General features: G+C 51.1%; 8 protein-coding genes across 8 annotated transcripts; 5 read left to right on the forward strand and 3 right to left on the reverse strand.

Moving 5' to 3' along the window:
* The first annotated feature begins 159 nt into the window (after positions 1–159).
* Positions 160–2588, forward strand: BDQ94DRAFT_102230 (PWWP domain protein). Its single transcript, XM_026763363.1, has 5 exons — positions 160–448; positions 558–1047; positions 1113–1485; positions 1549–1777; positions 1842–2588. Exons 1-5 carry the CDS (start codon positions 283–285, stop codon positions 2465–2467), a joined length of 1884 nt encoding a protein of 627 aa, XP_026621221.1. The 5' UTR covers positions 160–282; the 3' UTR covers positions 2468–2588.
* A 984-nt stretch (positions 2589–3572) lies between these two features.
* Positions 3573–5768, reverse strand: ppmA (type 2C protein phosphatase PTC7). The gene has a single exon (XM_026768032.1). The coding sequence runs from the start codon at positions 5256–5258 to the stop codon at positions 3933–3935; it is 1326 nt and encodes a 441-aa protein (XP_026621222.1). The 5' UTR covers positions 5259–5768; the 3' UTR covers positions 3573–3932.
* A 191-nt stretch (positions 5769–5959) lies between these two features.
* On the forward strand, positions 5960–8017 carry BDQ94DRAFT_152754 (putative pre-mRNA splicing factor). Its single transcript, XM_026768033.1, has 3 exons — positions 5960–6244; positions 6349–6382; positions 6463–8017. The coding sequence occupies exons 1-3, from the start codon at positions 6203–6205 to the stop codon at positions 7974–7976; spliced, it is 1590 nt and encodes a 529-aa protein (XP_026621223.1). The 5' UTR covers positions 5960–6202; the 3' UTR covers positions 7977–8017.
* Positions 8018–8428: 411 nt separating this feature from the next.
* BDQ94DRAFT_183740 (HSCB C-terminal oligomerization domain-containing protein) lies at positions 8429–12700 on the forward strand (the record flags this gene model as incomplete). Its single annotated transcript, XM_026774484.1, has 2 exons — positions 8429–9204; positions 10865–12700. 2 exons carry the CDS (start codon positions 8429–8431, stop codon positions 12516–12518), a joined length of 2430 nt encoding a protein of 809 aa, XP_026621224.1. The 3' UTR covers positions 12519–12700.
* Positions 12701–15454: 2754 nt separating this feature from the next.
* BDQ94DRAFT_152765 (tellurite-resistance/dicarboxylate transporter family protein) lies at positions 15455–17197 on the forward strand. Its single transcript, XM_026768034.1, has one exon. The coding sequence runs from the start codon at positions 15667–15669 to the stop codon at positions 16915–16917; it is 1251 nt and encodes a 416-aa protein (XP_026621225.1). The 5' UTR covers positions 15455–15666; the 3' UTR covers positions 16918–17197.
* Positions 17181–18200, reverse strand: BDQ94DRAFT_152766 (uncharacterized protein). Its single transcript, XM_026768035.1, has one exon. It carries the CDS (start codon positions 17680–17682, stop codon positions 17464–17466), a length of 219 nt encoding a protein of 72 aa, XP_026621226.1. The 5' UTR covers positions 17683–18200; the 3' UTR covers positions 17181–17463.
* Positions 18201–18670, reverse strand: BDQ94DRAFT_152770 (uncharacterized protein). The gene is made up of 2 exons (XM_026768036.1): positions 18571–18670; positions 18201–18511 (listed from the first exon to the last, which is right to left on the reverse strand). Exons 1-2 carry the CDS (start codon positions 18652–18654, stop codon positions 18356–18358), a joined length of 240 nt encoding a protein of 79 aa, XP_026621227.1. The 5' UTR covers positions 18655–18670; the 3' UTR covers positions 18201–18355.
* A 4330-nt stretch (positions 18671–23000) lies between these two features.
* Positions 23001–24175, forward strand: BDQ94DRAFT_152772 (uncharacterized protein). The gene has a single exon (XM_026768037.1). It carries the CDS (start codon positions 23006–23008, stop codon positions 23261–23263), a length of 258 nt encoding a protein of 85 aa, XP_026621228.1. The 5' UTR covers positions 23001–23005; the 3' UTR covers positions 23264–24175.
* Positions 24176–26231: the final 2056 nt, after the last annotated feature.

Raw genomic sequence — 26231 nt, forward strand, 5'->3', positions numbered from 1 at the left:
CGCAGCGCCGCTTTGCTTTCCCACCCCAAGAAGTGCTACGCGTTGTCGACTTCCCGCCTCCCGGCGTCGCGACCTTCTCCACCACCACCTCTCGCTCGCTCGCTCTCAACTCTCTCTCTCTCACTCTCCTCCTCCTCCTTCCACCGCATTACCCATCCCCTTGAACCTTCCCCCCACCCAACCTTGATCTCATCAGAAGGCTTCGCTTATCCTCTTCTCCTTCGCATCCTCCTTCCATTCCCTCCCCCCTCCTGATTAAATTCCGACTTCCGATTGCGCATCATGGCCGAGGATACCCCTGCTGCCTCGGCGCCCGCCCCCGACGCTGGTGAGCCGTCCGTCGAACGCGCTCCCGCTGATGCTCAGCCCGCTGCTGCTGAGTCTGCGCAAGAGCCTTCCAAGGAGAAGGAAGAGCAGCAGACCAATGGTCCTGAGGACAAGCCATCTGGTAAGCTACCCCCCAACACCACTTCCTATCCTCTCGTCGCGGCCATGTCTACCGGGGTGTGAGCCATGCCTAGTGGCGCTCGCTAATCTCTCTGCCGCGTGCTTACCAGCGACCGAAACTGCCACTGAAGAGGAGAAGAAAGAGCCCGCCTCAGCAGAGGCCGAGGAATCGAGCGCACCCGCTGAGTCTGCCGACGCGAAGAAGCCCGAGGAGAGTGCGGCCGCGCCTGCAGAGCCCGAAGCCGCACCAGCATCGGAGGCCAACGGAACACCCGCATCCGCTAAGAAGTCTGGCGCCGCGAAGCGGAAATCGACTGGCACCGTGCCCGAGCACAAGTCTAAGCTGAGCAGAAAGAAGTCCCAGATCCGTACCACACATTTGAACGCACAGCCCGGCGAGTACTACCTGGCGCGTCTCAGAAGTTTCCCCCCATGGCCCTCCATCATCTGCGACGAGGAAATGCTTCCTCAGACTCTATTGAACACGCGTCCCGTGACGGCTCAGCGCCCCGACGGAACCTACAGGGAGGACTACGCCGATGGTGGCAAACGCGCTCACGAGCGGACCTTCCCCGTTATGTTCTTTGAGACGAATGAATTGTGAGTAGCATTACATTGAGCTCGAAAGAAGCTTGCGACATCCTGTTGGCTAACGAAGGGCATAGCGCGTGGATCCCCAACACCGATCTGACCCCTATCGATGCTGCTGGCTGCAAGGAGGTGTCGGAGAAGGGCAAGTCGAAAACCCTCTTGGCTGCGTATGCTGTGGGTGCTGAGGGCCATGACCTTCAGCACTTCAAGGACCTGCTGGCAGATCACCAGCGTGCTCTGGAGCAGGAGATCGAAGAGAGGGAGGCCCAGGCAGCTGCCAAGGCCGCCGCCAAGGCAGAGAGGGAGGCCAAGAAAAACAAGCGCAAGAGCATGGAGGTAGTCGATGACGATGTCGACATGGACGATGCCGATGAGGACACGAAGAAGTCCAAGAGCACCAAGAAGCGCAAGAAGGACAACGACTCTGAGGCCCAGAGCGATGAGAAGGTAGGAGAGAGCCGTCTTGCTGCACTCGGATGAGATTTTGGAGCTGACTTTTTTCCCGTCTAGCCTGCGAAGACTCCCAAAACCACCACGAAATTGAAGTTGACTACCCCCAAGACTCCGGCCAGTGAATCTGGAAAGAAGGCCCCTGCTTCCAAGGGTAAGCAGACCGCAAGCAGCAAGAAGGCCGCTAAGGCTGCTGCCAGTGACGATGGAGAGGAGTCTCGCGCCGAATCCAAGGAGCCCGAGAAGAAGATGACTCAGGAGGAAGCCAAGGACAAGAAGGAGAAAGAGAGTATGTGTGAACCCGACTTGATGGCTTATGCCTACGAACGTGTTGATGTGCTAACAATGAACAGTTCTCTTCATACGTCACAAGCTCCAAAAGGGATTCATCTCTCGCGACCAACCCCCCAAGGAGGAAGAAATGAATCACATGGACAACTTCTTCGGCAAACTTGAAAAGCACACCGATCTTGAAGTCTCGATTATCCGTGCCACGAAGATCAACAAGGTCTTGAAGATGATCGTCAAGCTCAGCTCCATCCCTCGCGACGAGGAATTCCAATTCCGGGCACGTGCGATGAGCATTCTGTCCAAGTGGAAGAACCTGCTGGATGCGGACGCCACCGGACCCTCGGATGACAAGGAGAAGGAGGACAAGCCCAAGGCCAACGGTGTCCACAAGGAGAGCAGCGTCGAGACGCCCGCTAAGGGTGACACCGAGAACGAGAAGGAGGATGATACCAAGGAGAGCAAGGCTGACACTGCGGAGCCGCAGGATGAGCCCATGCCTGATGCTGATGCAGCAGAGAAGCCACAAGCCCCTGAGCCGGCTACGGAGGAGACTGAGAAGGAAGCTCCCAAGACCGAAGAGGCTACGACAGAGAAGACAGCGGAGGAGAAGCCAACCGAGGACAAGGCAACGGAGGAAAAGGCTGATGCTGAGAAGACAGAAGAGAAGCCAGTGGAAACGGCAGCATAAAGGTGATGCTGATGGAAGTTGCTTGCCGTTGTTACCACCCACATTGATTGTGGCGTTTTGTTTACTTGCCTTCAAGTTTATAGGCCTGTGTTGTGACTCCTCTCTGCGTCGTCTTGTTTCTTCTTTTTCTTACTATCCAATCCAACCAAATCCCCCTTTTCTTCCTTACTCTTGGAATCAATTCACGAAGCTGGAAAAGGTCAAATACATGCAAGCGTCGTTGAACACCTTACCTTTTTATCATGGAAAGCTCACCATTGCTTCCTTTACCTCTACTACCATCTGTACATCCATCCATGTCCATCTTCTTGATAGTGGAATTGGACAAAGAGATGTTCTTTTTATCAGATGGAAGTGAGAAAAAGAACCAAGTACGCCAGATGACCCCAATTCTCCTTACCCTCCTCAAAATGACCACCACCCCCATTCCAAGAACCATACCCAGTATGCCCGATTTCAAGGAGTAGGAATTGACGAGCAAGAAGACTCTGTCCTTTCGAATCACCTCACCTTACCTCAACCCTTATAACCCCACTCTAACCCAAAACATCCCCACTCTATTTTCCTCGATCTTGAAAAGGGGGGTTATATCATCTATCAATTTATTTATCGATGCTTAATTACCAGGTACTGTTGTTGCTTGTTGCTTGTTCTTTTCTGTCAGCTCGCGAAGGATGATCGAAATTGTATACTCATGCTTATTATGCTCCTTTCTGTTCCTGTTATTGTCCCATTTTCTTTTAATTTACCCGCTTGTGCTATCCTGCTGAGTAGTATTTATGTGGTGGATGCGGGTTGAGGAGTTGTTGTTTTCTCGATTTATTTATCTAGTATCTAAGGATTTATATCTCCGAGCTTTTACTATCTTTCGTTCGTAGTGAAGTATCTAGTAGTACTATTCAGTATGTTGCGGTGCGATTCGAAAATAGGTCAAGTAAGTAGGACGCAAGTTGTAGCTACAGTATTATTTAAAGACAGGATAGTATCCGTAGTTCTCTATTTGATGTTCAATTAAGGAAGCCACTGCATGTAATGATCTAAGTTCATGGTAAATTCTTTTATCTTTTTCTATGTAGTTACACAGTTCAGATGGAAGTATAAGTTTGTCAAGTCTATCAGAAATATTCTATATGTTGCTTGCCGTCTCTACCTGATTTTACCAATACAAATAACCCTATCCAATACCAATAAGGAAAAGAAAAGAGATACCTAATGAGTTGAAGGGGGGAAAAAATGGGAAAGGAAAGGTACAACAGCGTGCCCCTGTGTGTAAATATATAAATGACGTAGTCCAAACAGAAGTATAGGTATAGAAGAGGTATAGGTATAGGTATCGGCATGAAAGTGCATGCATGGGCATGTGCATGGAGATCGTTTATGAATTAAAAGTCAAGAGGAAGAGAAAGAGAAAAAAAAATATTATACTGGAAGCTGAGAAGCCTCGCTTTCTCAGAAAGATCTCTCATCACCCTGAGTATCCCTCGTCCACGGCAACTACGGCGATCACACTGATATCGTCGACTTTCCCGCCGCGGTACCAGTCGCCTGGATAGTAGCGTTGGGCTTCCTTGGCGAAAGGTCCGTCACGACGCATGTCCATGCTGGCCAATTTGGCCTCGCCGGCGATCGTGGCGGCAATGAGGGATTGGAGTGTGTATGTCTGCTGGCGCGTGCTGGGGGAGGATGATTTCGGGGAGTCGGGGTCGGAGGAGGGTGAGGATGGTGGCGTAGGAAGCAAAGAGGACAAGCCCTCTGGGCTGGTTAATTGTTTGAGATCCTCCGAAGGACGGATGCCAGCGTCGGGGTCGGCAGTCCAGGCGCCCGTGAGAACCATGCGACTCGTGACGAGCTTGAGCATATCTTGGTTGTTGAGGTTGTCGAAAACACCGTCAGTGGCTAGAATGAGGACATCGCCGTGTTGCATGTGGAGGTTGGTGACGGCCGCATCGCGCGGGAAGTCCTCGAGGAAGGCACCGCCGAATATGGACGCTTGAGCGCGCATGCGCGGCGGAATGATGCTGAGTTGGTACGGAGTATTGAAGCCGTGGGTTTGCGGGACGGTGTAATGGTGGACCGCCGCAAGGCGAAGGAGGACCGAGCCCGAGTCGCCCAAGTTGGCCAGCTCGATTCGTCCGTCTGGATATGCCACGCCGACTGACGCGGTACTGCCTCCGGCTCGGATTGTCTCATCTGCTACGACTTGATCGTATCCAGTCTGGAGAAGGTTCTTCGCCCGTAGTTCTTCGACGGGCGACTCCCAGGATATGGCCGATTGAGCCATGTAGCCACATAGCGCATGCGAGAAGTCTGCTGGATCGACGCGCGACTCGGCCCAGCCACCCACACCGTCGGCGACTGCAAAGGCTACTGCGCCAGAGTCCTTACTTCCGACTCTGCTCACGAAGAACGCATCTTCACCACTGTCAGGCCTCCTCTGTCGCCGGAGCGCCTTGTTCTCTGTGTCTGTTGCGACCCCAATGGCTTCGTGGACGTCGGGGGTGAAATTGTAGGTGTTTTTGGCCGGATGGAACCGGCGGCCTTTGCCGGATGAGGACGCAGCCACTCGATATGAGATTCGCGAAGTCGCCGAGTCTAATGGCGACGTGGAATGAAAGGCACGGCGGGAGAATCGCGGGGAACGAGATGTTGAGGCGAGGGAGGAGACGAGGGGGTATCGGAGACCAGAGGATTTCGGAGCCGAGACAGAGGCCAAGAAGCCGTCCCTAACAACGGTGTGTAGGCTACTGCAGGCTGCACTGCAGGCTCTACCGGAAGAAGCCAGTGCGATCATCAGCGAAGGACCGGATCGTCACCTTGAAATCCTGTCTGTGCCAGCAGGAACAGGAAGTTGGTCGGGATGGAGCAGGGACGCCGGGGGAGCATGCGAAATGGCGAGCCAGACAGCCGCCGAGGAATTGAAAGAGTGGAGAGGTCACGACAGGGCCAGAGAAGGCCGGCTGATCAGAAAAGTTCGGGGATTATGTGAGGCCAGGCGAAGGAGAGAGACGAAGCGATCCAGGCTGGAAATTTCAGGTTGCTGGGCCGAACGGGACTCCCGACCGCCTGGCGTCATCGACCGCCTCCGCGAGCATCGAGGAGGGCGAGGATTCTCGGATAAGCAGATCGGGGAATTGTCTAAGCTGATCGGTGATTAGTTGCCGGTTGCTTTTCTGATTAGAGAAAGGAAGGAGGAATTGACGTAGGAAGGTAGAGGGGATGCCGAATGGCATATGGGAGAATTAGAAGAGTCGTAGATATTCCGGGCGCGGAGCAGCTCAGAGTACAACCACGGACTTAAAACTCACCGAATCAGCACACCGCTGGGTTGGGTAGTAGAAGTTAAAGGCGTGGTCGTCATCGTGCGTGCTAGTGTCACCGTGCAAGGCAAACAGCCAGAACAGAGCAAAGAGAGGATAGACAGCCACGAGAGGCGAGGGTGGTGCGATCGAAAGGTGGATGCCGCCTTTTTCGGGCTGCCAGAAGAAATCCAGAAGGAAAGCAAAAGTGCCGCCGTTTTGCTGCTTTTCGGCCTCCGCTTGTCTTTCACTCCTTCATCTTCCATTCCAACACCAATCCTCCTACTGTCCCAGCTTCTCTTCTGACTTGCGCGCTGGACGGATATCTTTTGGATAACCGTGTCAATATCCGATCCCACTCAAACAAATCATCTGTGACCGTTCTTGTCGGATCTAAACTGTCGGAGTATCTGCGCACCCCCCACTCTCTGCGCCCATCATGATGCACCCGTCGAGACAGGCGTACGTGGAGGAAGCTGAGGTGAGCGATTGTTTTTTCCCTTCATCTGTTTTCTCCTGGTGCTTGGATAGAAAAGCGCCGGGGGAATCCTCTGTTGACTATGCATATTCTGACGTCGGTTCCAGGACACGGACATGGGCATTGACTTGGCGAACATCCGTAAGTATTGCGCCTCTACCGAGATCCTACGTCGCTATGTCATATATACCGTATCAGTTACTTATTTTCAATCTGTTTAGCCGTCGACCGCAATTATGACCTCCCCTCCGCCGCGGCGGGCATTCCGCCCGAAAGAGCGTCAGCCATCTTGTCACAGTTTGAAAGGAAGCGAAGAGCCGCAGCCATGGCGGTTCCGACGGATGATGGCCGGGTGCGCGCACGACTACGCGAACTGGGCGAACCGATTACACTGTTTGGAGAAGGCCCTGCAGACCGGAGAGACCGACTACGGGAATTGTTGACCGATCTGGCAGAACGACAAGAAGCGGCGGCGGCAGAGGGCGATGTTGAGATGATGGAGGCTATGGGCGAAGGGGACGAAGCTGAAGAGGAGGCAGAGCAGCAGGAGGAATTCTATACGGAGGGCACCAATGAGCTCTTGCAAGCCCGGAAGGACATTGCGCGTTTCTCGCTACCTCGCGCAAAGGCGCGCGTGGCCCGACTGAGAGAGGAATCGACAATACCTCTACGGACGCATATCAAGCATCGAAAGGCGATCAAGGAAAAGCTACATAACTTCGATCTGTACGGGTCCCAGATTGCGGGCGACCGCCCTGTCAGTATCTGTCGGTTCTCCCCCGACGGGCAAACTATCGCGACCGGTAACTGGGGCGGTGGCATCCGCTTGCTTACAGTGCCCAACCTTGAAGAGAAGCTGTCACTCCAGGCACATAATGATCGAGTCGGTGGGCTTTCATGGTTCCCCGGAGCTACGTTGCCTACATCGAATGTTTCGGAGTCGACGGTGAATCTAGTGTCGGGAGGAGGTGAAGGAAATGTTCGTTTGTGGTCTCTAGACAAGGACCAGCCCTTGGCGACGCTGTCTGGCCACAGCGGCCGTGTCTGCCGGACCGAGTTCCACCCATCGGGTCGATATGTTGCCTCCGCTTCTTACGATACCACCTGGCGGCTGTGGGACGTGGAAACTACGGCCGAGCTCTTGTTGCAAGAAGGTCATTCCCGTGAGGTCTACACAGTCGCATTCAACAACGACGGCTCGCTCCTGGCGAGTGGCGGATTGGACAGTATCGGACGAATTTGGGATCTCCGGACGGGCCGCACGGTCATGATTCTGGAGGGGCATATTCGGGAAATCTTCGGTATGGATTGGGGCGTGGATGGCTATCGAGTGTTGTCCGGTTCGGGCGATGGTTGGGTCAAGTGCTGGGACTTGCGTCAAGTTCGGAATAGCGGTGGCATTGGAGCGCATAAGAGCGTGGTGTCTGATCTCCGTTGGTATAAGGGCGCGGAGTCGGACTCATTTCTTCCCTCTGCGGAGGGCCGCATGGATGTTGACGGGGCCACGCCAACGGATGAAGCTCCTGCGCCTGTGCAGCCGAAGAAGTCGGGCACCTTCTTCGTGAGCAGTGGCTTCGACAAGAACGTGAATATCTTTAGCGCAGATGACTGGTCGTTGGTGAAGACGTTGAGTGGACATGCGGGCAATGTCCTCAGCACAGACATCAGCGCCGATGCGCAGTGGATTGCCAGCTGCGGACATGACCGAACGGTGAAGCTCTGGGGGATTGAATGATGTACATGTACTATAGAAGAATCAAGTGATAATGACTGCCCATGAATTGCACTTTGCGGAGTCCTTCGTAAGCGGGTACAGCGGTGAAGATGAAGTAACTCTGCACTGTCGACTAGCATACGATTCACAACCTCAGACATACAGGGAATATACTTCCTATCATCACTATTTCTTCTTCACTAGGCTGTTCGTCATCCAGCCTAGCTTTACGATACCTAGTCGTCTCCTAATCTCAAATAGAAAGCGGTGAATCACATAACATCATAGTCACATGACCTATCTACAACCGCCACTCCATTCTGCCGGAAATTACCTCACACCGCCCAGGCAAATCCGAGGCAAATCCGACAATCCATCACAACCGTCATCTCCGAGTCCGAGCATCTTCTTTCCAACAACTACCAAATTCAACGAAACCCATACACCTCGCAGCTACCTGTGTAAAGCACACAATGCTACGAAACAGCCGTCTTGCATCGCGGTTTGCCCGCACAGGCGTCCTTCAAGCCCGCGCATCCCCCCGCACATCCTCCCTACAGCAGCAGCATCCTTCATCTCTACTATCATCGCCATCATCACCACCAACAACAACAACAATCAATACCTTCCGCCTCGCCTCCACAACTACTACAACACCTCCCAACGACACCCAAACAACCCCAGACATAACAAACCACTACACGATCTTCAAACAAACCCTGCCCGCAGGCCCACCCCCGTCCTCACCCTTCAGCATCCCAACGGCCGACCTCCGCCGCGAGTTCCTCCGCTGGCAATCCCTCATCCACCCGGACAAATACCCGCAGGGCCCACAGAAGCAGCAAGCGGAGGCATTATCCGCGCGCATCAACGAAGCATACCGCACGCTGCTGGACCCGCTGCAACGGGCGCAGTATCTCCTGCGTGAGATGCACGGGATAGATGTCACGGCGGAGGACGGGGCGTCGAAGCATGCGCTGGATGCGGAGACGTTGATGGAGGTGATGGAGGTGCAGGAGACGATTGAGGAGGTGACGGATTCTGGGGAGGATGCTGCGGCTGCGGAGGAGAAAATTAATGAGTTGAAGGTGGAGAATCAGGGGAGGGTGGAGGAGTGTGTGAGGGTTCTTGGTGAGGCGTTTGATAAAGGAGATATTGAGTTGGCGAGGAGGGAGTGTGTCAGGTTGAGGTTTTGGTATAGTGTTGGGGAGGGGTTGAGGGAGTGGGAGCCGGGGAATAGGGAGATTAGGTTGGTTCATTGATTGAATCATGGTCTTTGGGATAGGGGATAGATTGTATGATATTGGTTATATGTATAGAGATACCACTCATATCTTTATGATCTTATAGAGGTTTGACGATAGAATGAGGAAACAATTGGACTTTTCCGCTCTTGAACAACTACTATCTTTATACATAAACTATGAGTTACTAAACTACCATCAATGGGAGAAAAAAAAATATTGCTGTAATGCTGTAGATTATTACTATAATGATAATTGGACATCATCGTAGTCAGTCATATGTTGTGAGTTGTTAAGCAGCTATAATATAGTTCCTCTCGTGGTCGGCGTGCTGTCAGTGGAGTCTTTAGCTGTCACTTCAGCAAGGGACTAGTTAACTACTGATTGTACTGATATAGTCCGTGGTGGATAAATTTCCGCGAGGGTCCACAGTTGTGATCTTTTTATAGAGTTATTTCCATACGGAGTATACCTTTATTGGTTGAATGACTTGAAACCAGTTTCAATAAGTATATATTTTGATGCTGTAAAGTACTATCGGAAGTTTGCGGTTTTGCGAATTAGGGCACGCATCCGCACATCCAGCGTCTTAAGAACTTTAACAATACTACTACTATCTTGATCACACTTGGATACTATTAACTGAACCTGCCAACTACAGACTTATGGAGTCCTTTCAATTAATAAGAAAAGACAAAAATAGTCACTTGACCATGCACTCCAACCACCCCCACTACCGAAATTGAAGTTCTACGCCAATGAGCTGACCGCCGTTGGGTCCCTAAGAGGCTGGGAGGGAAAAGGCTTCCCATCGGGCAACAACATGACTGGAACCAGCAGTACAACACCAATGCCCGCACATGGGCAAGGATTGGCCTCGTTAGTGGGGAATGCGAACCATCCCAGCCATCCCGTGACTCCTATGGTTGGTTTCATTGCCGCTGAAGAGCAGAATCTGTCTCGTGTGAGATGTTGTAGTATTGAGGGCGAGCGTCTGGTTGGGCACGAGGATCAACGGGCATTTTCCCATCACCAATCTATCGACTCCCCTCTACTGCAGCGCGTGCAGGATACATATGCTACACCCAGGGTTAGGGAATATCGCTATAAGGTTCAGCCAGTCCGACTACGCTGATCTCTGGCTAGCGACGCCCATGCATCACCTGGTGGTCGCGATAAGACGAACTGAACGGGCCGTTGGCTGGCATCGCAGAAGCTGGCGGTCAACCCACTCCGAAACCCGTTAGCGATGCACACGTAGCAGACTGCCTTGACCCAGTTGGTCGGCTCCTGCGCCTATAGCTGCTTTGGCGTAGGGACTAGACACCCGGAGGGGAAAAATTTCAGGGCGCATGTATGAGTGGAGAGCTCGGCGCGGACAGTCAGGAGTATTGGAGGATCGCATATATTAATCACAATCTGAGTCCGTCTGCCTGTCGGCGCTTTTTTCTGCTTTCCAGTCAATTCTCGTTGTAGTCGCAAGGAATGCAACAGATTTCGCCAATGGAGTCTGATCGGGACTTTAGTAGGTGAGTGCAGACCTTCAATCGTGACCAGAATTGGAATTCTAGCCATTGCGATTTCTCTCGAATGACTCACTCCGTTTTGTCCGGCTCTGCGATTGAATATTTTTTTCCTATCTCTGCTTCATGCCAACCACCACAGTGCTGCCACTGACCACGCTCTGGATGGATACAGCATCGTCCATTCACCGCCATTTACTTTTCTGGTCGGCCCCAACCACACCAAGCTTACCATCCAGTCCGGCCTCGCCCGTCATGTCTCCCAGCCACTCGACCATCTCATGAACAGTGGGGAGACCCGCGAGTCGAAGCACCATATCGCTGTTCTGGAAGAGTATGATGTCGAAACTTTCGTCGCCTTCTGCGAGTACGCCTATACCGGCGACTACCGTGTGCCACCCCCGGGGTCGCGCGAAGAGGACCGTGAGGAACAGGCCGTGGACAATCCCTTTCGCGGTGTCTTCTCCAACGATCCTTCCAGCCCAGCAGCCATTCCTCCGCGGGCCCCGACACCCCCTGGTCGACCGGTCGACCAACCCCATGGGGACGACCACGAAAAGTCTCTCGATGATGGGTGGAGTCGTCCGGACGAAGAGCACAGGCCCGCTGTAGTGGAGCACAGTTTCCCGGGCAAGGATGATGACTGGGAGTGTGCCATTGCTGATGATGAGCCAACCCAAGAACCAGCACCTGCGACGAAAGAGGCAAGCGAGCAGCCTCCTCCCACCCCCGCTGCAGAGCAGAATGATGGCGATGGATGGGACGCCATTGGGGATGATACATCCAAGGGAAAGAAAGGTAAAAAGAACAAGAAGGACAAGAAAAAGAAGAAGGGAGGTGCTGCAGAGGAGGCCGCGCCCAACCTGACTCCTCCATCCACGCCACCTCCCCAGAACTCGAAGCCGGAAGAGGAAGCCGCCAATCCTTCTTCTGAAGCCAACGCAGTGTCTGAGGATGCCACCCCAGCTCCTGAGACCGTAGAGGCACCTCCTGCTGCGGAGCCAGCTGATACTGCGGTAGCGACATCATCGCCTACCGAAAGCTGGGAGCACCCTGCGCCTACGCCTCCAGAAGATGGGGCAGACGTTCCTGGCAAACAGGACAACAATGAACAGAAGGAAGAGACACAGCAGAAGGAGAGTGAAGAGTCCAAAGAGCACCCGGGGGCCACGACCAGACGACAGACGGGTCCGATGATCGACACCTCTTTCGCCAGGCAGCAGTACTCCCGGATGAATGAAAAAGGAACCAGTCTCTGGGATGAGTTCTCAGCCATCGACTACGTCGACCCCCGCTCTTGCTCCGTGACGAGGCCTCCAAGTGTCATGTCTGCCCGGTCCCCGTTTGAGCTGCCATACCTGGTCTTCCATGCCAAGCTGTACGTCTTTGCAACCCGATACCTGATCCCTGCGCTGGCCCAGCTCTGTCTTCGCAAGCTCCATCGCGACCTGCTGTACCTGGGATTCGCGGAATCGAGCATCGAGAACGAGGACGAGGAGCAGCATAGCCTCAACACCACCAAGGCCAGAAAGGTCCTTGATCTCCTGCATTACACGTACACCAAGACTACTCGCCTGGAGCCGATCACCCCCACGTCCGCGACACAGCTGCGGGATAACGAGCTACGGAAGCTGGTCGTGCACTTTGCTGCCTGCAAGGTGCGCGATTTGGCGGCCTACTCTCCGCCAGTAGATCCGTCGAGCAAGCCATTGAAGCCTTCAGCGCGGGGCTTCCGTGCCTTGTTGGACACCACCACCGAGCTTGCTTCGGACCTGGTGTATCGGATGATGATGTGAATGCCCTTTCCATTGCGTCTGATCTCTCCACTCGTTTCCCCTTTTCTTTTCCTCGATACGATTCTTTCAAAAAACTCCAGTCCATCCTCCCTACATGTATATCCAGATACGCACGACCCACAGAAGAAACAACGCACGACAGATGGCATGAGATGCATGACCTGGCGTAAGGGATGAATGATAAGTGTATGGAGTCTGTTTCAAAATTTGTGCGCTCATCGTTCCCACTGCCAACAACGAATTTCCTTTTGTGTATATGATGTTGAATGATTATTTGCTATGATTTACCCTGGCTCCATCGTGGATGCGTAATAACAAATGCGTCTTGAGTTTGCGTCGCAATGAGGTATCCTGATAGCGTATTTTATTGTCTTGGGACAGGTTGCATGTGCATGTTTAGCGTTTCTGCATGATGATCCAAGCCGCGCGAAGCGAGTTCCAGATTCTTCGTCTGCCTAAGATTTGACCTGTGTCTTGCAGAGGACAGCGTTCGTCTTACTTTCCCTATTATGAAATGGATTAGGTTTTTCTAATTCAAGCCGTGTCACTGCAGGCCATAGTCCATCTGCAGGGGTCCAGAAGCCGACCGGGTTGCCGTGAAGAGCTGGGCGTTGGACACCATCTGCAGCCGATGTCGTCGCCTTGACGGAATCCTAGTAGATAGCGGCCATCAAACTCGCGCTCCATCTCTCGTCACTCCAGGGGGTAAATGAGGAAGTGCATCGCCACTGGCTTGGCAGATTGTAGGCAATCACATTTCCCAGGGACCTCCGGAGGACCAGGAAGTAGGCGAGGAGATAAGGGCGTCAGTCACAGTATGGAATCACGACTCGAGGATTAGGCGACAAGAAGGGGATCGCCAGCGGACAAGAACGCCGAGATAGTCTCATCAACGATCTATCGAGTCTAAGGTATCTTGATAAATGGCTGAGCCATGCTTGGCGGCGATCCGGCCAAGAGCATCCAAGAGACGGAAGGGAGGATCGGGATTGAGTTTGGGAAGGAGGAAGAAGAAGATCAGTTCTATCTCTAACCGTCTAATCTATCTGGACTATCTGGACTGTCTGGATTATCTGGTCCATCTTGTAAACGTTCCGGAGGAAAGTCGTGCCAAGGATGCCCAGCCAGGATTTCCTCTGAGGCTTTTCCGTCTTCCTCCGCCGCCCAAATTTCACTCTCCCACAAACTTCATTTCCTCTCCTTCCCAATTGTCTGTCTGTCCCCCCCATCGCGAATGGCTCAGTTTTTGCCCTCACCGGTGATCTCAGTTTATGCGTATATGGGCCGGTTTTTTACATTGTTGCCATCCATGGGTCACCCGCATGGATCAGGGCCCACTTCCGATCCTCCCCCCTCTCCATCGCATTCTTTGGGTTGCGGTCGTCTTTAGTTCTTCCCAAGAATCACATCCGCAGTCTTAATAGTATTGGCAAAACCTTCCTGCTCGCTTCCCTCTCCCATATTCTGGGCATTTTATAGCCACCTCTACTTGGCAGCGGAGATGCCATGGTGCGTTGTCGATCCCCCTCTTGGCCATCGCTCGTCTGGGGAGCGAAACAGGTTGGAGAAATCAGCGCACGTTGAAGATTCCTGGATGCGCACTACAACTTGTTTGCCCGCTTGATTGGCCCGGATGGCGTCCATCGAGTTCCACTTTCCCAGCTCCAACCTTGTCTTTGGGACTGCCTCCCGACTGAGTAAGTGTACTATCTCTGGTTCTCCTGCTACTGCTCCTGCTCCTGCTACTGCTGCTGTTTCTCGTCTCGTACCTCCCTGGCTCTGTCTCCCGTGCCTAATCCTCGGTCCGAACAGGGCTTAGCATCGACTGCCTCCCGTTTGGCCACTCCTTTTGCCGCTCCGTCGCGGCCCATGTCGTAACTCTCACAATGGGCCGAAAAGGTTTCGGGATGGATCCAGGGGCAAAAAATCAAAACCTCAAAAATTCAGTTTTTTTTCCCCGATAGCAACCTCATCAAACTCAGAATCACCACCAGCAGTTCAAAATTGAGACGAAGTTATACAGGTCTCTTGGCCGATTCAGACCTGTGGTCCCTGATGTGGCAGCGATTCTGCGGTGACAAATGCTGGCAATGGTCACGTCCGCGCGCTCGGGGAATTTCCGGACCCCAACCCTTCAAAACGGGTAAAATTCTGTGATAATAATAACACAGTGCGTGGCGCATACCATCAATTCTTCTACCCAGAACTGGCTTGCCTGCCAGTTGACGTTGTCTATGCATACCGACCCACTGATGCAGAACCATAACCTCGCATGGCTTGGCGGAAGAGAGTCTCTGGAAGGTTGAGGATCATGAACCATCAGCTCCCCTAGCCATCATGTTCAACCTTCGCCTCCTATGATGCTTCGACTGAGTGCCCGTGGATCCCTGTCCGCCTTGGCAATATGATGGCCCCCCCTTTGTTATGCTTCCTAATCCTCCTGACCTAAGAGGGATATTACATACGCCTAGATATTGGGCCCCGCGATGCTGATTATCTGAAGTCTAGACTGTGATGTTCTTCGCCTGGTGAGCCAACCAATATTGCCATGCCCCTGCAGGTCGGCTGTTATGCTCTTGGCCATGCTGCGTTGACACTTGAAGGTCGATCTTTCTGGCAGCCCAAGAAGCACTGCCTTACTGTAGCCCCAAAGCATAGGGGTTGATGCGTAGTTTTATATGACCTGTGGAATGTCCTGTTGGAGGTGCAATGCATCGCTGGTAGTCGAGCTCGTGAAACAATTGGTTCTTCCAGAAGCCATTGCATTACCTGAGCAAACACTCTGTCTTACCAGAAATTTTTTTTCCATATCCACTCCACAATTATCAATTCAGTTCTCCGTATCCCAAAACGTTTTCCCGTGCTGTTTCGCTGTGGGCCCCCGGTGTACAATAGTAGTACGGGTCCGCTCAGCTTGCTAAGGCCTGGTCACCCCTCCCTGGTTAAAAGGCTGGCTCATTCCTTTCGAGGCACTTGAACCAGACATTATCTACTTCTTGATATCCTCCTACGGTTCACGAGCAGGGAAGCCGGTGGCTGTTGCTCCCCATCGGTTACATTGCTTCACACCTCTTCTCTCTATCTCTATCTTTTATTCCTTCACCTCATATCTTATACATCACCGTATAGACCATAGTCGATCAGCACTATGAACGTTGAAACGAGCCTCCCTGGCTCGTCTGGTTCGGATCTGGAAACCTTCCACCATGAGACCAAGAAACATGCCAACCATGATTCCGGAATATCTGTCAATCACGAAGCCGAAATAGGCGTCAACCATACATTCGAGAAGCCAGGTCCAGTGGGGATCCGCGAACGTTTACGCCATTTTACCTGGGCCTGGTACACCTTGACCATGAGCTGCGGCGGGTTGGCCCTCCTTATTGTCAACCAGCCTCATGACTTCAAGGGCTTGAAGGACATTGCCCGGGTAGTCTACTGTCTCAACCTTGCATTCTTCGTCATCGTCACTTCTCTCATGGCCATCAGATTCATCCTGCATAAGAATATGTGGGAGTCTCTCGGTCATGACCGTGAAGGTCTCTTCTTCCCGACCTTCTGGCTTTCCATTGCAACCATGATCACTGGATTGTACAAGTGCTTCGGTGATGACGCGAACGAGAAATTTACCAAGTGTCTCCAAGTCCTCTTCTGGATCTACTGTGGCTGTACCATGATCACCGCCGTCGGTCAGTACTCTTTTGTCTTTGCCACCCATAAATACGAGTTGCACACCATGATGCCTTCGTGGATTTTGCCTGCCTTCCCTGTCATGCTTAGTGGTACCATCGCGTCTGTTATCGGAAGCGGCCAGCCGGCCAGTGACGGTATCCCTATCATCATAGCTGGCATTACCTTCCAGGGACTTGGTTTCTCGATCAGTTTCATGATGTACGCCCACTACATCGGACGACTGATGGAGGTCGGCTTGCCTTCCCCCGAACACAGGCCTGGCATGTTCATCTGTGTTGGCCCACCTGCCTTTACTGCCCTCGCTTTGGTTGGTATGGCTAAGGCGTTGCCTGATGATTTCCAGATCGTCGGTGATCCCCATGCTGTTATTGACGGACGCGTCATGCTGTTCCTCGCTGTCAGTGCGGCCATCTTCCTTTGGGCCCTGAGTTTCTGGTTCTTCTGCATTGCGGTTGTTGCTGTCGTCCGATCCCCGCCGAAGGGTTTCCACCTCAACTGGTTCGCCATGGTCTTCCCCAACACGGGTTTCACCCTTGCCACCATCACCCTGGCCAACATGTTTGAGAGCCCAGGCGTCAAGGGCGTGGCCACCGCCATGTCTCTCTGTGTCATCATCATGTTTATCTTTGTCTTGGTTAGCGCCATCCGGGCCGTTATCCGCAAGGACATCATGTGGCCGGGTCAAGATGAGGATGTGTCTGAATGATCTCTCACACCGCCTTGTTTCCTTTTTTTCTATTTCTCTCATATTTAGCCTCAGCATCTTTTGGGTTTCAATGTTCTTGCATCTCTAGCGGTGAATTCTGGTGAACGATTATATGCATACACTATATTGAGCGCTCATTCTTTGTGTCAGCCTTTCTACGACGCCTTTTGGATTGTTGTTCTAGCTACACAGGCGTTTGGGATACATCATAGATATAGAATTAGACTTTTCCATGTCCTACAATTCCCGTATCTTATGTGTGACTCCATCGGAAGTTCCCTAGGGTAAACAGCTCGCAATGGCCCGCGTTATGCTACGTGAACAATAACCCGACCCCTTCTTGCTACACAATACGGACTGTCCTGGTAGTGTGATGGTCATTACGAGAGACTCCGTGGAATGGTATCTGTCGCATCGTCCCGTTCACTCTTTTCTCCGTTCACACTCCTCGACCGTTCACCATCTCCACTTCCTAATCAGGGCGGAGATGCCTCCATTCCACGAAAATTTGTGAATCCTGATGTTCAGCGTAACGCTGTGAGGCACTCATTCCACGATCAGGGCCTCATTCCACGGTTTGAAGCCCTCATTCCACGATCTCCTCCCTGATTCCCTTGTATAGAGTGAACGGAGGCACTGGACTGTGAACGATGATCCAGGCTCTGATGACTGATGATTCTCAGGCATAAAAGGCCCTTCCTTCTCCCTCCAAATCTCTCCTTCGCATTCTCCCCTCCTCTCCATACTCAGCAGGGTCTCAAGCATCGATCTGACTGCTCATCAGCTCATCATACACTCTTTTGAACCATCATCATCACCTTCATCTTCATCATCTTCATCTTCATCACATTTTTTTTTGATGCTTAGATGGCTAGTGTGGCCTATCGATACTCCTTCTTTCCTTTCTAGTCTTTCCTTTTTCCATCTGTTTCCTTCTGGTGTGACCTCACTCTTTTGTCTATCTTCCTTCTATGGATGATGCATCCCCACCAAAGTATACTGCCTTCCTTCTACACCGCATACTGCCCCTCATGTAATCTCCACACTCTTTTTACTTGTTTCTTACGCCTAACTCACTCTCTCCACCATAGATCACACATAGTTCTGTCAAGGAGGGGTAATTTTCCTTGCTTTGGGGACCCTCCATCGCCTCACCTGATCACTTTCTTCTTTGGGGACGGAGATTCAGTCTAGCGAGCGGGGACCAAGCCCAAGAAGTCGTCTGTTCCGATGGCACGATCTTCATATGTTTCCGTTATACGTCACACCATGTCATTTTCTGTTATTATTTCTCTTATTTCTATTATTTTGCATTATGATATTTCTTTTGTGGTGTCTCTCCCTTTGGTGCCACGTGGGCCTGTCCAGTTGGCCTCACTCACGTTTGGGGCGGGATGAGATCGACTAGCAAGCAACGTCCGCCTCATCTCGCATGCCTCTAAAACCCCCCGGGGAAACACCGGCTACGATGGGTTTGACATAAGCCGGCTTCTCCGAGTACCCCGACCGTCATGGGCATTTTTTCGGCTTCGGCATGCCGGGGAACCTCTCTTTGCCACGGCATCTTCTCGCTCCTAACACCGAGAAACCCACAGTAAGCATAAACAAGCCCCTGGTTCCAGCCACTCAGGAAAACTAACCCCACTTTATCAGGGCACACCATGGGGATACGAGCACCTTTTGGGTCACCGGTCTTGCCTCGGATGAAGTCCGTCGAGTAGCCTGCCACTCTGTCATTCTTATTGGAAACAAGACAGGATAGCGTTGAAAGAAAAAGCTCTTCTCGGCGACGATCCAGCTCTCGATCGGCTCACTGTGCCGGCAGATCGTACCTCGGCCATCCAACCACATCCCCTCGATTATTATGCATAAAGCGCCCTGTTATGCTTATTCGACTTTGCATTTCTTGTCCTGATCCTTATCCTTATCCTAATTTTCATTAATCTTTTTTCCCCCCCACCCAACGCGCCGACCGGGCGGTTTGCATCTCCGCAGCAGTTCTGACTCGTGTCCCCCTCTTTTCCAAAAGTCGCCTCGTTCGTGGTTCTCTTACGACTCCTTATTGCATTGTCTCTCGTAACAGAATCACGCCATGATGCCTCAACAACTCTGAGACGGGCTTGCTCAACTCCGCGGAACATTCATTCTCCATCGTCTCCATGAAGGCCAACCCCGGCGATCAGTAGCGCCGTTTGTGATTTCTATGACATACTGAAACCAAGCCCCATGGAGAAGGCCTGCACCGACATGTTTGATTACGGCAACGCGCCTGTCACAGTATATACGATGCGAGACCATTCTCAACTCCTTCTATTATTCGGTGGAGATTGCATGTACGGGACTCCTCGATCTTGATTGGCTGGCCCAGTCTTCAGCAACACCACTGGCAGCTCACCCACGTACAATCTATAGTATGCCAACCGGTGCATGTCGATACCATCTCCAAAATGGTCTACAACACTTCGACGCTTTGCAACAGTGTCGCAAATAGCGAGTATAATTCCAACCATCTCTCCATATATATCGAGACACCATAAGCTCATCGGCCGCCTTCGAATGGCCTACGGGTTCCATGAAGTAATCCAGTACTTCGATAATATATACAAATCCAGCTCTCAACATTATGAGCTCATCTACTCTTCGGGCTACGCTATATAGCGGAAGAACAACAAAGGAACTTCCAAAACATCAGAAGGCTTCGTCGATCGGGACGAAAACGACACAGTAATACATCCTCGTGACTTCACAACCGATCGAGCACTGCTTCATCGGCTCCCTGGGCTATGTTATATATCGGAAGAATGATGAAGAGGCTATCGAGGCGCCAGAAGGCTTCGTCGACTGCGACGACAATGATCCTAGCAATCCGCGCAACTTCAATCGCGATGGGACGCCGGCTGGTCGATGCCGCGTTTGAACGGTCTCCTATATATGGCTCTCGACACTCCGCTGCCACACATTTCCTCCACTCACTGCTTCGAGCCGAACAACCAGCCCATTGAAACAACAAACTCAAGTCAGTCCTTCGCTCTATATACTCACGCTTCATCGCCTACTGGATTCCACGTCTTGGCTTCAATCAGCTAGCTACCTTCGGGCTTCAGCTCCATGGCATCGGAAGAAAGAGACATTGGAGGACATTGTCCCTTGTTCGTTCGCTCCTCTCAGTGTTCGAACTGCTTCCTCTATATAGCGGCTGCGCAGACACCAGTCTGCCTCTATATATCTTTCCGTCGTGACTGGTGCCTGAATGACGGATACACCTTCGTGGCGATCAAGAAGCTATACGAGGCGGCTTTCTTCAGGAATATTAGTTTTCTGCGCACATTGAAAGCATTCGCTCGACGCAACTTATCAGTTGACGTGGCTCTCCTGAAATCGGAACCGCAGTAAAGCGAAGACGAACCTGAAGAACCTGACTTGCCTGCGACGATTGTCGCTTCATTGCTTCGTCGCTTTCTCGCTTCATCTTGCCATTGCTCCGTTGCCTCAGCGTTCCGAGGCCTCAGCGTTCCGTCGCTTCATTGCTTCGTCGCATCATGACAGCGTCGATGACTTCCAGCCGAAGTCCTGCACTGCACCGTCTGGTTGCAGCATGTGCCAACGCTCCACTGTTTTTGAGAACTACGACGAAAGGCATCAGACTGGCAGCATACATCTCTCATTACTCTCGAATGTTGAGGATCGAGTCAGATCCCGTCCAAACACCAGCGAAATGGAAGACGTGAACTCTAGCAATACTGATGGCTCCGGCAAAAATATTTAAACCACCACCAGGAGTGGTTCGAGAACCAAGACGAAAGGCATCGGACTGGTAGGACGCAGTCAGTATCACTCGGAAGCCTAACTTTATTATATATATAAGCTGGAGTCATCTCTTCGAACACGCCTACGAGCCTAAAGGCGTTAACTCTCGCTATAACGATGGCTCCGGCAAAAGCCTTTACGACCACCAACCGTTTTCGAGAACTACGACGCAAGGCATCGGACTTGCAGTATGCAGTCAACTTTCTTATATATACAAACGATGGAACCCAACGTCGTGGACGATGCCTTGGCACATTGGAAGCCACAGTAATGAGAAGGCAAGTTAAGGGGTGTGAATGCTTGAGGCAAACCCTATTGACCAAGACGCACCGTGGTTCTAGACAAAACTTATTGGTGGTACCTCGTGGCCAAGTTCCGAAGAACCGCGACCTTATTTTCCTATATATACTCCAATGTGGAAGATGCTTTGGCGAACTGGGAAGCATCAACAAAGCAAAGGAGATTGAACGGACGACTTTTCCTGCGACAGTCAGATGCCCCAAATATGCAGCGTCGGTTGAATACTCTGGCATTTTCCCAAGTAACTGCGTTCGGCAGGCTTCGCTAACTACGACGCAAGGTATCACTTTCTCCAAAACTGCTGTTGCGATTGTCTTCGCCAACTACTACGGAAGGCACCGTTCTCGCCAAACTTACGACGATGGCCTCCGGGTTGGTGGTACGTAACCATCAGGAAATGCACAGCAATGGAAGTCTGCGAGAGCTTCCTGATTGTTCCGTCGCAATACCTCGCCTTCCAATGGTAGCTGGTCGCTGCGAAAGCTCATCGGTCTGTTCACCTTGCAAATACCCATAGTCAAAGGGGGTCGAGCATGCTACCGGGAAATTACGACCGACGGCGGTCTTCGCCAACTACTACAGAACGCATCATTCTGTCGCATCATGTCGGTTGATGGGACACAGCCATCTGGAATCACACAGCATAAATTCCTTGGAGAATTGCCACCGCATTGTTCCGTCGCAAAATGTCGGCTTCAGATGATAGCTGGTAGATGAGAGGCTGACCTCACTCAACTTGCTAAAGCCTCTTGCCGATCTACATGCCGTCAAGAATGTCGACGATGCTCCCATCGAAAAAAATAAAGGTTTGACACCTCGAACGATGTTCGACTGTCATTGAAAAGTTCGATGAAGGGTAACAAACCGAAAATAACACCTTATATATAGAAGGCCCCCAAGGTCTGGTATGCACCATGACAGAGTGCGTCTGCGTCACAAGCTCGCTCTACACGCCGACCTATGGTGCTGGTGGACGTGAGGTAGGATGGCCTAACCTCACATCATAGCAGAAAACTAGCGAGAAGTCATCGGTGGTGGAATCACTCGGAGGCTTAGTAGGTGTCATTGCCACTCGGAAGCACGATCGCGACTTCGAACATCGATTGTGACCTCGACTTCAGTGTCACTCTCTCACCGGTCCTGTGATCTCCGACTCAATCTATATACAATTTGGCCCAGTGTCTCGGCACAACGCTAAGTTGGCCATTTCAGACTATAACGATCATTTCGGTTCCAGCTGCGATGCCATATCTGATGGTGCCTATAACATCAAGTTCACAATTTACAGTTCCGACGCTTCGTTTCACCCATCTACACCCGCACATTCCCTAAGCTATCCAAAATCTCCTACCGCCTCCGAAACCTCGAACCCACTTCAATTGAACGACCAAGCTACGACTCTTGCGTCGCTGAATCTTCCAAGCATGGTATTTTCCAAGCGTGGTATCTTCCAAGCATGGCATGTATTTGGAAAAGGGGGTTAGTGAGCCTTGCTACATTCCCTGGCCGATTTTATAGCAGCTATGGTGCCTGTCATAACTCATCGTAACATACAACGATGTTCAGTTACTTCTTCCATGCTGCATCTGCCGATTGTATCGATAGGCGCGGTGTCGAATAAGCGTCCGAACCAGACTTACCTTCATGCGAGCCATCGTCGAGAAGCAAGCCGAAGCTCATCATATACGGCTGCTTGAGCAACTCTAGCTGGAGTCTACAATTCATCTTATATATGGAGCCCTTGAGCTTGCCTTCAACCTCGACATCATTGGGGGGATGATGGATCTTTCTGAAGGCGATTTCTCAAACAAATCATCTGCTCAAATACGTCCCAAGTTCGATGGTGCAGCTTAACATCCTTGGAACCACCAAGAGATAGCACTATCGAGGGTACACTTCGCTCTGAGCCACACAAGAAAGACAGTGACTGTGGTATTTATGCCAATGAAACCGACAGCAAACGCCTTGCACCAAATGGTCAATGTCGAATTGTTGGCACTCGTTCTGGATAACGATGCGACTTCTACTTCAAATATTCAAGCGAGTTCGCATGCGAGCGACCGTTATATCACGCTTCCTGTCTCAATGCTTGGTTCTTCTTACCCTGCCGGGAACATACTTCTTCGATTGCTCTTTCTTCCCGCAATCTGCTCGAAGCCGGCGTCGAAGTCTATGGAGCTCAATGGCCGACGGTGATGCATCCAACGGGTCAGTTGCGACCATATTTCTCAAAACATAGGAAACAGCCAGTGCAACATCTACTGCGAGTGGCTGGAATTCTCGGGCGATGATAAAGCAACGGCACTTCGTCGCGAACGCACATTCGGTTTTTAAATACCTCGTTAACAACCGAGATTCATCTTCCTATGTAGTGGGCTCCGGCTCCGGTCTCGGTGCATGCCCAAGCTTGGTCAAAACGATGTTCGAGACCGTGTAGTTATTGCTCTCAGTCCATCGATGCAGACTCTCATTTGGAAGAAACGCTTCACGCAGTTGCCTCACTTGCCTGCTTGAACGCAGGGATCAAAAACGCGGGAGACACGACCATGGTTTCAAGTCGTTGACATCTCGCTCTCATTAACATACTAGCCCTTCGAGACTGGCTATTGATCTCATTCTGCATGGACATACACATGCATCCTTTCTATATTGTCTTTATTCTGATCGCAGCTGCCTTTATCTACGATATACTCTACTCAATCTCACGCGACATTGAAGGCAAATCTAGCCGATCAGGAGTTCACCAGATTCCAAACACACAGGTGTACTGATCCCAAAGCGACAACCAACTCTACAAAAATGCCTAACGGATTCGGCTTTCTAAGCCAAGAAGAGGATTGGAAGCACCCAATCTCCCGTGCCATGGCCCACGCGCATCACAAATGACTCTTGTAATGCTGGCTGATGCGAAAGCGCTTACCTTTCTACCACAAAACACTCTCGCAAATGTGATTGCTTTTCGATGCTGCGCATCAGCAATAACTGGGGTTGCGTACAATCCTCAGCATGGCCGATTTGCCTATCACGCTGGGAAATATCGACGTCGTTCAAAACACTCAACCGGTTTATAAAAACCCATGCTGTTATAGCACAAGCGCTCGTCATCCACATCTCTATCACCCATATCTCATCGTTCAAGTGAGTCAATGCCTTTGCTATGACTTGAGATCACGAGGGCGCTTCTCTTAGGCTTGGGAAAGATAGTCGAGATATAACTATACTTTCATGTGGAAATCGCTCTCGATTACCGTTTCACTGCGCGGGCTGTCACATTAAGGTTACCACTCGGGGCAGCTCAGGTCAGACGCAGAAGTTTTCTATTGGTTTGAGCCACTGTTTTGTCGAAAAGTGAAAGCGCTACGATTTCAGCGATCCAAGCTCGACTTCGGTATGAAATTCTCTTCAGTTAACTGTCATTCTGAAGCGAAAGGGTCGCTCTAGAAAAAGACACCCACTAAAGAAAGGGCGATCAGTTAGCCCATGGAGAAAACGCGTCCATGGCTATCTCCGATATTTGCCGTCGGAGACGAAGACGACAATCGGTCGGAAGTTCACCATAATCTTCATTTGAAGAACGAAAGTGAAATAAAATCAAGGCCATCATTAATTTCGTTCTCTGGCCTATATACACAAAGCACGGCGACACACTATGGCCCATTACCTACTTTTATATAGAGTGGCTCACCTTGAAGTCAACTTAATGCGTGGTGACATTTGAATCGCCAGAAGGGATCAGACGAGACGGCGTCCAGCAATCTCTTCAGGCTTGGTGCCCGTGGAAGCGCTCACATTCTCCGTAAGTCTAATGTCACCCAGCTTGGCTGTCATCTAAGCGGTTGCTAACCTACCTGTTTCCAGACTCTCGACCGATCGAGTTGTTCCCTCGTTCTCGCATATTATACACATTACCAGCTCCTCATTCCGATCATACTATAATTGCGAAGTTTGAAGAAGGAGTTCAGCTACGATCTTCCGAGACTTCTTGCAGAGTTTCACGAATACTGCTTATACCTTAAACACGGGAGTCGACAAATTTCACCAGAGAAGCTTAACCGACTATATATATCCATCTTGCCCAGTACGGCAATGAATTCGTTCAATATTGGCAAGGCCTTGCACCAATTTGACGACGAGTCACATCGCTACAATCTCCGCTCTACTGCTCAATTGCGGGTGACTTCTATCATCGGAAAAGGTTCTGAAATATACTCTTCCACTGGTAAATCTGCAGAAGAGCATCTCAAGCAAGATAGCTCTGCCGTTTGAGTTTCAGTCACAACTCGGATAAATGGCGGCTTGCACAACGGGATACCAACCACGAATGCGCCGTTCAATCCATATCAAATCTTACCGTTATGGAAGCGAACCAACTTGAAAAAGCCCCTGCTGCATCTTGAAGGATGGCAAAATGATATATAGTCATCTGAATGACGGTCTTCTTTCCGTCGAATTTATACCTCGCTTTCGCATGCGCATACTTCTTCCTTGATCTGGTAGACGTCGGTTTCAAGGAGAACGCGGCTGGAAGTCAAAAAAGCTCGGATGCAGTTGTTCCAAATCAGCAATCGAAAGCTCAGCTGTATGATTCTCATCTCTGCGAAGACATACAGATGATACTGTCAAGAACTCGGGCTGCCGTCTATAAATAGGAAGAACGTATTTCCGCCTACAGCTGATACGTTGGTGCAGCGTTCTAGCTCTGGATAAGAAGGGACTGCCTTTCGATCTTATCACACGATCGAAGCAATCAATAAGCTAGCGTTTTTTCCTTTTACATCGCTCCTTCATCCACCAGCTGAGATGGTAGAATGCGGAGAAAAGAAAAAAAGACCGTCAGCACACCAACAAACCTCGATCCAAAAAGATCAACGTTCAAGCTCTTCCGCAGACGAAGAACCAGCATCGGTGCTTGACAAAGATGATGTCTCTCGATGAGATAATAAGGTAGAAGATATCTTCTGCTGTGCACTTCCTCGCCGAAAAAAAAAAAAAAAAAAAAAAAAAAAAAAAAAAAAAAAAAAAAAAAAAAGAAAAGAAAGAAAGAAAGAAAACAGACATCCCGCGATTTTGGTTTCAAAATGTACTAAAGCTGTTGCAGCTTTCTCGGCATTGCAAGATTGACGGGTTCAATCAGGAAGCCCTCGGCGGCGCATGGCCGCTATGAGAAGAATAAAAAAGAAAACAAAAATATATATATGATCTGCCTT

Source organism: Aspergillus welwitschiae (genome assembly GCF_003344945.1).
Source record: "Aspergillus welwitschiae strain CBS 139.54b unplaced genomic scaffold BDQ94scaffold_48, whole genome shotgun sequence".
Classification (NCBI taxonomy): domain Eukaryota; kingdom Fungi; phylum Ascomycota; class Eurotiomycetes; order Eurotiales; family Aspergillaceae; genus Aspergillus; species Aspergillus welwitschiae.

Coding starts and splice junctions, on each gene's coding strand:
- BDQ94DRAFT_152770 (XM_026768036.1), bottom strand. CDS start 18,654: ATGACAGAGTGGCAGGCTACTCGACGGACTTCATCCGAGGCAAGACCG. Junction 18,512..18,570: donor TCGTATCCCCATGGTGTGCC/CTGATAAAGTGG, acceptor GTTTATGCTTAC/TGTGGGTTTCTCGGTGTTAG.
- BDQ94DRAFT_102230 (XM_026763363.1), top strand. CDS start 283: ATGGCCGAGGATACCCCTGCTGCCTCGGCGCCCGCCCCCGACGCTGGT. Junction 449..557: donor TCCTGAGGACAAGCCATCTG/GTAAGCTACCCC, acceptor CGTGCTTACCAG/CGACCGAAACTGCCACTGAA. Junction 1,778..1,841: donor GGACAAGAAGGAGAAAGAGA/GTATGTGTGAAC, acceptor AACAATGAACAG/TTCTCTTCATACGTCACAAG.
- BDQ94DRAFT_152754 (XM_026768033.1), top strand. CDS start 6,203: ATGATGCACCCGTCGAGACAGGCGTACGTGGAGGAAGCTGAG. Junction 6,245..6,348: donor CGTACGTGGAGGAAGCTGAG/GTGAGCGATTGT, acceptor CGTCGGTTCCAG/GACACGGACATGGGCATTGA. Junction 6,383..6,462: donor CATTGACTTGGCGAACATCC/GTAAGTATTGCG, acceptor CAATCTGTTTAG/CCGTCGACCGCAATTATGAC.
- ppmA (XM_026768032.1), bottom strand. CDS start 5,258: ATGATCGCACTGGCTTCTTCCGGTAGAGCCTGCAGTGCAGCCTGCAGT.
- BDQ94DRAFT_152766 (XM_026768035.1), bottom strand. CDS start 17,682: ATGCTTGAGACCCTGCTGAGTATGGAGAGGAGGGGAGAATGCGAAGGA.
- BDQ94DRAFT_152772 (XM_026768037.1), top strand. CDS start 23,006: ATGTCGAATTGTTGGCACTCGTTCTGGATAACGATGCGACTTCTACTT.
- BDQ94DRAFT_152765 (XM_026768034.1), top strand. CDS start 15,667: ATGAACGTTGAAACGAGCCTCCCTGGCTCGTCTGGTTCGGATCTGGAA.